This window comes from Camarhynchus parvulus, chromosome 1, assembly GCF_901933205.1.
Source record: "Camarhynchus parvulus chromosome 1, STF_HiC, whole genome shotgun sequence".
NCBI lineage: Eukaryota > Metazoa > Chordata > Aves > Passeriformes > Thraupidae > Camarhynchus > Camarhynchus parvulus.
In genome coordinates, this window is record NC_044571.1 from 170,613 (window position 1) to 181,279 (window position 10,667).

Consider the following 10,667-nt stretch of genomic DNA (forward strand, 5'->3'; position numbering starts at 1 on the left):
TCCCTGCCAGGAGGGCACAGCCGGGGGGGTCGGGCTCTGCTCCCAGGGCACAGGGACAGGAGCAGAGGGAACGGCCTCAGGCTGGGCCAGGGCAGGCTCAGCTGGGACAGCAGCAGCAATTTGCCCATGGAAAGGGAGCTCAGGCCTTGGCAGGGGCTGCCCAGGGAGCTTTGCAGTGCCCATCCCTGCAGGTGCCACTGGGTGCTCCGGGCACACGGAGGGCACAGCCGGCTCTCGGAGCTCTCGGGCCCGCTCCGTTCCCGTTCCCCTCAGGAATTCCGGGGCCGTTCCCGCCTTTCCGGCCCCGCCTCGGTACACCGGACGCATGACGTCACTTCCTGCCCCTGGCCCCGCCCCGGGTTAACCCGCGCTCCGCGCGCTCCGCGGCCTCTTTCCGGCTGCGCTCGCCAAGATGGCGGACACGCAGGTGGGTGCTGCGCGGGCCCGCGGGCCAGGCCGGGCACGGCCCCGGCACGGCCCCGGCACAGCCCCAGCGGGACCCTGGGAGGGGGATACCGGCCCAGCGGTGGTGGGGGGCGCGGGGGAGGCGGCCCGGACCGGGGAGCGGGGGCGCTCGGGGCCTTAAGAGCGTGGGGGGATGATGAGGGGAGGTGTGGGGGATGTGGGTGTGCACACCCGTTCCCCGCGGGGGACTCGTTCCCCGGGACCGGTGGAGCGAAGGGGGGCCGGAATCCCGGAGCTGGCGAGGGCGGGGGGTGTCTCGATGGGCCGGGGTTTGGGGAGGGGGCGGCGGGGGCGGCTCTCGGTACGCCGGCGGGGCGGGGGAGCACAGAGGGTGCCGCGCTCCGGGGTTCCGGGGCAGCGGAAACCACCGTGCCCTGGGGCTGTACCCCTCGCGGGGAGGGGCCGCGTCTCGGGACAGGGGGGCGGAGGAGCGGGCGGAATCCCGGTGCCCCACGGGTGCGGGGTGGGGAGCAGAGCGTTCCGTGCCCGGAGCTCGGGACGGGCCTCGGTGCCCCGGGGTTTGGGGGAGGGCAGAGGGTCCGGTGTCCCGGGGCTGGGGGAAGGATCTGGGCGCTCCGGGGTTTTGCAGGGACGGCGGGGCAGGGGCTCAGTGCCCCGGGGCCGGGCCCACTCTTGGTGCTGAGTTCCCTTGCCGGGGTTCCCGGGGCCCGGCTCCCCCCGGTGCTGATCCCCCGCTGTCCCCACCCACAGACGGAACGCGCGTACCAGAAGCAGCCGACGATCTTCCAGAACAAGAAGCGGGTGCTTCTGGGCGAGGGGGGCAAGGAGAAGTTGCCCCGCTACTACCGCAACGTGGGGCTCGGCTTCAAGACCCCCAAGGAGGTGAGGGGGCCTGGGCTGGGGGCCCTGATGTGGGTGTGGTGTTTTGGGATGGGTCAGTGGTGGCCTTGGCAGTGCTGCTGGGACTCGTGGCCTCTGGTGGCTTTTCCCCACGTGTCTGAGTGCTCTCTGGGTTGTGTGTGCCCAGCTGACACCCACCTGTCTCTGCAGGCCATCGAGGGTACCTACATCGACAAAAAGTGTCCCTTCACGGGCAACGTCTCCATCCGGGGCCGCATACTCTCAGGTGAGCTGGAGCATCCCCAGAGGAGTGCTGTGGCAGGTGTGGGGCAGGTAACCAAGGTAACCCACCCCCGAGGGTCCTGGAGCTGCAAATGATGGCAATCTCACGATGGTCTGCCGAGCCCGTGTGGGCCTGACGACACTGCCACATGGCTGTACTGATGCAGGTGACAGGACCAGGTGTGCTGAGGGCACGTGGGGCGGGATGGGGGCTGGTGGGGTGGGGTGGGAACTGGTGATGTGGGGAGCGTTAGGGGGTGTATCAGAAGGGTTTGGAGAAGAGCCATGGCAGGGTTTGTAACAGAAATGGGGAGGCTGTGGGCTGGCACTGAGGGCCAGTGAACAAGGAGAGGTTCCTGGAGCTGGTGCCTGTTGCTGCCAGGTGCCACAGGGATCCTGGCAGTGCCCTTGCAGCCCCTCAGGTGCGTGTCCCCCGTGTTGCAGGTGTGGTGACCAAGATGAAGATGCAGCGCACCATCGTCATCCGCCGCGATTACCTGCACTACATCCGCAAGTACAACCGCTTCGAGAAGCGCCACAAGAACATGTCCGTGCACCTGTCCCCCTGCTTCAGGTGTGTGCTGGCCCTGGGCTGTCCCCACCTGGCGGGACACAGCCTGTCCTCACCTGGAGCCTGCTCACAGGTTATGATGTTCAAACTCACGATGGTCTGCAGAGTCCCCCGGCTGAGGGGCTGCTGACAATGCCTCTGGCATCCACTGAACCAGGGCAGGTTCCAGGCACTGGCTGTGCCCCGAGGAGGCTCTGAGGGCCACGTGAGCCCCAGGAGCTCCCTGACCCCCGGTGTCATTGCAGGGACGTGCAGATCGGGGACATCGTGACGGTGGGCGAGTGCCGCCCCCTCAGCAAGACCGTGCGCTTCAACGTGCTCAAGGTGACCAAGGCTGCGGGCACCAAGAAACAGTTCCAGAAGTTCTGACACCTGTGGGAGCAATAAATGTTGGGAAGGTGGAACCCCCTGTGTGTGAGCTGAATGAGCTGTGTGTGGTGCAGCCTGGGACCGGTGGCGTGTGGGCTCAGGTGTGTGCTGCTGGGACGCAGGTCAGGGCACAAGGGGACACTGCAGCTGCTCTTGTCCCCTGCTGTGCCCCAGGTCAGTGCTGGTTTGTTCTGGGCTGTGTCTGCCTTCCCAGTGCTGCGGCAGGTGCTGGGTGTGCGTTTGGTAATAATTCAGAACGTGCAGTCACCCGCTGGTGACAGGGACAGGTGTGGCCCTGAGGGCCCTTCTGAGCAGGAATGAGGGGTTCAGCACTGGTGGCAGCCCCTGGGGCCAGCTCTGGCAGTGTCACCTTCGCACTGGAGTGTCCAAGGCCAGGTTGGACAGGACCTGAAGCACCCTGGTCTCGTGGAAGGTGTCCCTGCCCGTGCAGGGGGGTGGAACTGAGTGTGCTTTAAAGGTCCCTCAGCCCAAACTGATTCCATGACCTCTGGCTGCCTCACCTGCTCCAGGTGAGCCCCACACCTTTGGCTGTGGGCTGGAGCTGTAGCTCCAGGGTGGAGCTGGTGCCACTCCTCCTGCTCAGACTCCTGAAAGAAAGCTCAGCGTTTGAGACAAGTTCACACAATTCCCAGCAAATTCAGATTTTTGGTGGCATCCATGCCTGTGTTCCTGGTCCTGCCAGAACCATGGGACTATCCCGTGTTTGCCCTGGAAATCAGGGAGCAGTGCAAGGGACGTGGTGTCCAGGCACGAGCAGGAGAGTTTCCAGTTGGCTGGGGGGTCCTACTGGTGTCCAGTGCCAGGGGTGCCCTGGGGCTCATCCCTGGGTGTGCCTGGGGTGCCCTGGGGTGTTCATCCCCCACTTCTGAAGCTCGTGGAACTGCCCGAGTTGGAAGGGACACACAGGGACCGTTGGATCCCTGTGCCCTACCTGTCACCATGGTCTCAGGAACATTTCCCAGCTTCAGCCTCGGGTGATGTCACTGCCTGGGGCATGAAGCTCCTCCAGTTGGGATTCAAGGGGAGCACAGGGTGTGGGAGAAAAGAGGACATGGAAAAAGGGGTCACAAGGTGTCCATCAGCCATTCCCTGGGACCCTGCCTGGGTGAGACCCCCCGCTCCTGAATGGGGGCAGCTAAATCCCTCCAGAACTGCACCCTGTGAACCCCCAGCACTGAGACCCCAAGCTGCTGGTGCCACCAGCGCTGTGTGTCCCACAGCAGGGCACTGAGGACGAGGTGCTGGTGCCACCAGCGCTGTGTGTCCCACAGCAGGGCACTGAGGACGAGGTGCTGGTGCCACCAGCGCTGTGTGTCCCACAGCAGGGCACTGAGGACGAGGTGCTGGTGGCACCAGCGCTGTGTGTCCCACAGCAGGGCACTGCAGGACCAGGTTCACGCCCAGCTCCTTCCCGAGCGTGTTCTCCGGGCAGGGATGGAGCTGTGGGCAGCAGCAGCTCTGTGGTGCACCTGGGTTACCTGAGCCTGCTGTCCTGGGGGCTCCCAGAAGGGTGGGTGGGTCCTGCTGCAGTCTGGGGGGTTTGGGAGCACTGGCCTTGTGAAAACCTCATTCGTGGTGATTCCTGTGGCGGGGCTGTGCCCTCAGCTGCCCTGGGCTGACCCTTCCTGGGGCCAAACGCCACTGGGGTTTTTCTCTGGGGCGTTTGGGATGCTGGGAATGAGTCCTGACGCCAGCCCAGGGACACCTTTACCTGAGGTCAGAGCCAGGTGAGTGGTGCTGTGCAGCCTCGTGTCCCTGTCCTACCTCTCCCCCCATTCCCAGCACCCCTGGCCCATGTTCCTGGCCCATCCTCATGGTTCCTGTGCTGCCTCTCCTGGTCCCAGCACTCCTGTCCCGTGTTCCTGTCCCTCTCCCCCGTTCCCAGCAGCCTGGTGGTGCTGGGTCTCTGGGGCCCCTGTGTGTCAGTGTGTGACCCTTCCCAAAGCTGCAGTGCCCATTCCCAGGGGGAGCCAGGTCTGGTCCAGGGGAGCCCCAGGAGCCCTGCAGCACTGAGGTTTGTGGTGTTTTTGTGGTGTTTGCCCTCACAGTTCCCACATGGAAGCCGCCAGGGCCAGGACAAAGCAGAAGCTGCTTGGAGCCTGCGTCCCTCACACCTCAATGCCCAATTATTTTCTGCTTGGGAGATTATCCCAAGCCTTCATCCTGGAGTGATTAGTCCTCCTCCTGCACTCCCTTAAGCAGATTTACCTGGCTAATGCGCCTCCCCTGTGAATTACCCCAACAGGCTGGTTTTTAACCCCAAACTGTGATTTTAGCGGGGTGTCTGAGCTGGGGGGGGCTGTGTCACCCCTGCTGGGAGCTGTGGGTCCCTGATGTCCCTGCTGCACCCCCACAACTGGCACAGGGACAGCTCATGTTAAAAGCTTTCCCTCTTAATCCATTCCTAATCCCTCCTAAACCCTCATGACATGCTCAGAGCTGCTGGATTTGGGTTTTTTCAGCTCCCAGCAGTGGTGAGGGGAGTGATCTGTGTCCCCTTGGGGACCCCCTTTTCCCACTCCTGGGTTTTACCTTCTGCTAAACGAGGCACCAACCCCTTCGTGTGGCAGGAGTGGGGCACTTTGTCCTTTCCTGCTTTGCTGCAGAGCAGGAACTGCTGCCTTTGGGGCTGTGGGGATGGGAGGATGCTCCGGCACAATCCATGTCCCTGGAGACCTGCCTGGCATGGGAGAGCCAGCCTGGCTGATCCATGGCCCCAGAGAGCTCCAGCCTGGCACAGCAGAGCCAGCCTGGCTGATCCATGGCCCCAAAGAGCTCCAGCCTGGCACAGCAGAGCCAGCCTGGCTGATCCATGGCCCCAAAGAGCTCCAGCCTGGCACAGCAGAGCCAGCCTGGCTGATCCATGGCCCCAAAGAGCTCCAGCCTGGCACAGCAGAGCCAGCCTGGCTGATCCATGGCCCCAGAGAGCTCCAGCCTGGCACAGCAGAGCCAGCCTGGCTGATCCATGGCCCCAAAGAGCTCCAGCCTGGCACAGCAGAGCCAGCCTGGCTGATCCATGGCCCAGGATCTGGTGGCTGTTCCTTTGCCCTGGCCGTGGCCCTGCCAGCCTGGAGCAAAGCCCCCCTTCCATCACCTGAGGGCTCACATCGTCAGCCTCATCCCCACCCAGCTCTCTCCAGGCTGGCACATTTTGGAATGAATTCCCCTGCCAGGCAGCTCAGTTACCGTCAGTGCTTTTGCTCCAGCTGCCAAGGGGCTCCTGGTGCTCTCCCTGCCACAAAGTGGGAATTTGCCTCCCTTGGGCTGACCATGGCACCTCTGCTTTCAGTCCAGAGTTCCCAAATGCAGAGACATCTGTGCATCTAAGGGGCTCCTGATTCCAAGGTGGAGCTCCCCAATTCTGATTTGACCAAGATGGGAGGGACCTTAAAGTCCATCCGGTGCCACCCCTGCCATGGCAGGGACCCCTCCCACTGTCCCCAGTGTCCAGCCCGGCCTTGGGCACTGCCAGGGATCCAGGGGCAGCCCCAGCTGCTCTGGGCACCCTGTGCCAGGGCCTGCCCACCCTGCCAGGGAACAATTCCTCGTTGCCAAGATCCCATCCAGCCCTGCCCTCTGGCACTGGCAGCCATGCCCTGGGTGCTGTCCCTGCAGGCCTTGTCCCCAGTCCCTCTGCAGCTCTCCTGGATCCCTTCAGGCCCTGCCAGGGGCTCTGAGCTCTCCCTGGAGCTTCTCCTCTCCAGGTGAGCCCCCCCAGCTCTCCCAGCCTGGCTCCAGCTCCCTGGCTCCTCTGGGCTCTCTCCAGCAGCTCCAGGTCCTTCCTGTGCTGGGGAAAACCCAAAAGGGCTGGGATTCACCCATCAGCTCTTTCTGGGCTCCATCTGCCCCATGGGTCCCCTCTGGCCAAGACCCTACCATGTCCCCCTGAGCTCTCTGGGGTGGCCCCTGGAGGTGTTTGAGGAAGGGTCTGAGGAAGGGTCTGCCCCGAGGCAGTCTCTTGCCCAGGCTTTCAGCCTGCCTGCCATCCGCCCACTGAGAAGTTATGGATTTCCCTCTCTTGGAAGCACCCACAGCAATCTTTTTCTCCCACCCCAGTCTGGCTGTGGTGCCTCCCCTCTGCCCTCCTTTGGCCATCCAAGCTGCAGCCTGCCTTGGCCGCCCCTTCCAGCTCTGTCCTGCTGTGTGTCTGTCCTGCTGTGTGTCTGTCCTGCCATCGAGGTTTGCTTCTCCTGGCACTGAGTCCAGCTCTCCACAGGGGCTGTGTGCTGGCTCTGCCCCAGCAGCTCTAGGGAAAACCAGGCGTTGGGAGACATAGATATTGGGCAAAATAGATACTAGAAAAGAATTCTTTACTGAAAGGGAGCTCAGGGCAGGGGCTGCCCAGGGAGCTTTGCAGTGCCCATCCCTGCAGGTGTGCCCTGGAGGTGGCACTGAGTGCTCTGGGCTGGGGACAAGGTGCCCATGGGGCACAGCTGGCACTGCATGGGCTGGCAGGGCTGTGCCAGCCCCGGGGATTTGGGGATTTGGGGATTTCAAACCCCAGCTGTGTTTCAGTTCTGGGCTCCCCTGAGCCACTGAGCTCCCGTGGCTGCTCTGGGGTCTCTGAGCTCTCTGCTGGAGCACAGCTGTGTGTGTTCCATTATTTCTGGAGGAATTCACTCTGCAAGCCCAATCTGAGCCGTGGCTGTGCAGCTCCTGCCTCTCTCAGTGGAGTTCTCGGTGTCTCACCCCCGTGGCCGTGGCTCCTTTGTGCAGCTCCTGGCAGAGCTCCCCTGCTCTGCCCCAAGGCTGCGCCTGCTGCCCTGCCCAGCCCAGGGCCAGGAGCTCCCTGGTGGGGTTTGTGAGCTGCTTTTGTGAGCTCTGGGGAGCTGCTGCCCAGCCCAGGACAGCTGTCGTGCAGCATCAGTCAGGAGGGTAATTACATGCCATCATCTGTAATTATGTGTAATTCCATGCCATTCCGTGCAATTCTTTGCCATTTTGGTGACAATATGTGCTGTGCTGGGTTCAGCCTGTGCCGAGTCAGCCTTTCCCCGGCCAGGGACTCTCCCATGGGAATTCCTGACCTTGCCGTGGCCTGGAGACCTCCACGTCCCCCTCCCCTCGCTGTCACCACAGCCACCCCCTTGTGTGTGTGACCCTTGGACAGGGTCCCTGGTGGCCCTGGCAGGGCTGGGGGAGCCGCTGGGCTCTGTGCTCCCAGAGGGGGTGAAAAACACCAATCGCTTGTTTTAAAATTGTAAAAGTTTAATAGTAATAAAATGGTTATAAAAATAGTAATAAAAATTAGAGTAATAATAATTTGGACAATTTAGATTAGGACAATATGAGACAATAGAAACAAAGAGTTACAGACAGCCCGGGTACCTTGTCTGGGCAAAATAAACCCAAAAAGGACCCATGTTAACAGAGGATTAACCCTTAAAAACAACAGCCTGTTGCATATTCACACAGCTCATCCATGATGCATAAATTCCATTCAAACACAGGATTCTGTCTGGGCAGTGCCAGCTTCTGCCTCTGAATCCTGACAGCGTCTCCAGGGCTGAGTGAGGCAGGAAGAAGTTCATTTCTTCTGATAATGGAGCAATGAATTCTCTTTCTCTGAAAGATTCAGGTGTCCTGTGGCTGCTGTCTCACTGCGAGTCCTTTCTTTAAAAACAATCATACATAGAATAGTCTCTATTTTAATATTTTGTTACAACCTAAAACTCTAACACACTACAAAAAAATTATACAGCATAACTTTCTAACATAACACATATAATATTCATTTTAATGTTTGCGAAAAACCAATAATAAAATATGCATTTTTCACAGGGCGGGGGACCAAAGGCTGGACTTGGTGGCCTCGAGGGTCTTTTCCTCCCTCAGAGCCCCTGGGGGCTCCGGGTGTGGGGCAGCAGCTGCTGCAGCTCAGGTGCCTCTCTGCCCACCCCGTGCAGCGCTCTGGGCTCTGCGCTGCTCCCACAGCCCTGCTGCCCTGCGGCAGTGTGAACAGCGCACGTTCTACGGCTCCGCGCAGATGTTTACTCTGTGTATTTTGTTGTATTGATTAGTAGTGCTGTATTGACATTTTAATGGTATGGTAAATGCAGTTTTGTAGTTAAAAGGTAACTTTTGTAGTTAAAATAGGAACTTTGTATGTGGGATATTTTTTAAAGAAAGGAATGAGGTACTCACACCAGACAGCAGCCACAGGACACCTGAATCTTTCAGAGAAAGAGAATTCATTGCTCCATTATCAGAAGAAATGAACTTCCTCCTGCCTCACTCAGCCCTGAGACGCCGTCAGGATTCAGAGGAAGAAGCTGGCACTGCCCAGACAGAATCCTGTGTTTGAATGGAATTTATGCATCATGGATGAGCTGTGTGAATATGCAACAGGCTGTTGCTTTTAAGGGTTAATCCTCTGTTAACGTGGGGCCTTTTTGGGGCTGTGCTGCCCAGAAAATGTACCCAGACCATCCATGATTCTTTGTTTCTATTGTCTCATATTGTCCTAATCCAAATTGTCCAAATTATTATTACTCTAATTATATTGCTATTTTAATAACCATTTTATTATCATTAAACTCTTTAAAATTTTAAAAAGAAGTGATTGGTGTTTTTCACAGGCAGAGAGGGCAGTTAATTGGAACAATTAATTAGCTAGATAATTAATTGCCCGCTGCTTCTGCATGAGGCACTTAATTGTCTATTTATTTATTTATTTAGCTATTTAGCTATTGGCTTGTTATTTATTTAGTTATTCAGTAAATTCATTAGTTAATTACCAACGACTTTAATAATTTAGTTATTCTGGAAATGAATCAATTACTTAGTATTGTAATTATTTAGTTTTTCAGTAAAATCATTATTTTACCTGCAGCCACAGCCCAATCTCTGTCACCCCAGCAATGCCAGGGATCCCCCACGAGCCACCACAGAAATCACCAGGGCGGCAACAGGGAAATTCCTGCAGCCAGCCTCCTCCTCCTTCTGGGCTGGGAATGCCCTGGGGCCGAGCCAGCTCGGCTCCCGGATCGATGGGAATTGCGGGATTTTGGGTGTGACACTGGGATGGGAATTGCGGGATTTTGGGTGTGAAATTGGGATGGGAATTGCGGGATTTTGGGGTGTGACACTGGGATGGGAATTGCGGGATTTTGGTTGTGAAATTGGGATGGGAATTGCGGGATTTTGGGGTGTGAAATTGGGATGGGAATTGGGAGATTTTGGGTGTGAAATTGGGATGGGAATTGCGGGATTTTGGGGTGTGAAATTGGGATGGGAATTGCGGGATTTTGGGGTGTGACACTGGGATGGGAAGTGGGGGATTTTGGGTGTGAATTTGGGATGGGAATTGCGGGATTTTGGGTGTGAATTTGGGATGGGAATTGCAGAATTTTGGGTGTGAAACTGGGATGGGAAGTGGGGGATTTTGGGTGTGAATTTGGGATGGGAAGTGGGGGATTTTGGGTGTGAAACTGGGATGGGAATTGCGGGATTTTGGGTGTGAAATTGGGATGGGAATTGCGGGATTTTGGGGTGTGACACTGGGATGGGAAGTGGGGGATTTTGGGTGTGAATTTGGGATGGGAATTGCGGGATTTTGGGGTGTGACACTGGGATGGGAATTGCGGGATTTTGGTTGTGAAATTGGGATGGGAATTGCGGGATTTTGGGGTGTGAAATTGGGATGGGAATTGGGAGATTTTGGGTGTGAAATTGGGATGGGAATTGCGGGATTTTGGGGTGTGACACTGGGATGGGAAGTGGGGGATTTTGGGTGTGAAATTGGGATGGGAAGTGGGGGATTTTGGGTGTGAATTTGGGATGGGAATTGCGGGATTTTGGGTGTGAATTTGGGATGGGAATTGCGGAATTTTGGGTGTGAAACTGGGATGGGAAGTGGGGGATTTTGGGTGTGAATTTGGGATGGGAAGTGGGGGATTTTGGGTGTGAAACTGGGATGGGAATTGCGGGATTTTGGGTGTGAATTTGGGGTGGGAAGTGGGGGATTTTGGGTGTGAAACTGGGATGGGAATTGCGGGATTTTGGGTGTGAATTTGGGATGGGAAGTGGGGGATTTTGGGTGTGACACTGGGATGGGAATTGCGGGATTTTGGGTGTGAATTTGGGATGGGAAGTGGGGGATTTTGGGTGTGAAATTGGGATGGGAATGTCCCCCCTGTGTCCCCAGGCTCAGGGGCAG

The 10,667-nt window shown here is 58.1% G+C and overlaps 1 protein-coding gene and 2 non-coding genes across 3 annotated transcripts; all 3 read left to right on the top strand.

Annotated features, from left to right (window-relative positions):
• Positions 1–337: 337 nt before the first annotated feature.
• Positions 338–2,523, top strand: RPS11 (ribosomal protein S11). The gene is made up of 5 exons (XM_030944484.1): positions 338–427; positions 1,177–1,308; positions 1,477–1,552; positions 1,993–2,122; positions 2,365–2,523. The coding sequence occupies exons 1-5, from the start codon at positions 413–415 to the stop codon at positions 2,486–2,488; spliced, it is 477 nt and encodes a 158-aa protein (XP_030800344.1). The 5' UTR covers positions 338–412; the 3' UTR covers positions 2,489–2,523.
• On the top strand, positions 1,636–1,719 carry LOC115911835. The gene has a single exon (XR_004061299.1). It is a non-coding gene; the product is annotated as a small nucleolar RNA SNORD35 (small nucleolar RNA).
• LOC115911838 lies at positions 2,191–2,280 on the top strand. Its single transcript, XR_004061300.1, has one exon. It is a non-coding gene; the product is annotated as a small nucleolar RNA SNORD35 (small nucleolar RNA).
• Positions 2,524–10,667: the final 8,144 nt, after the last annotated feature.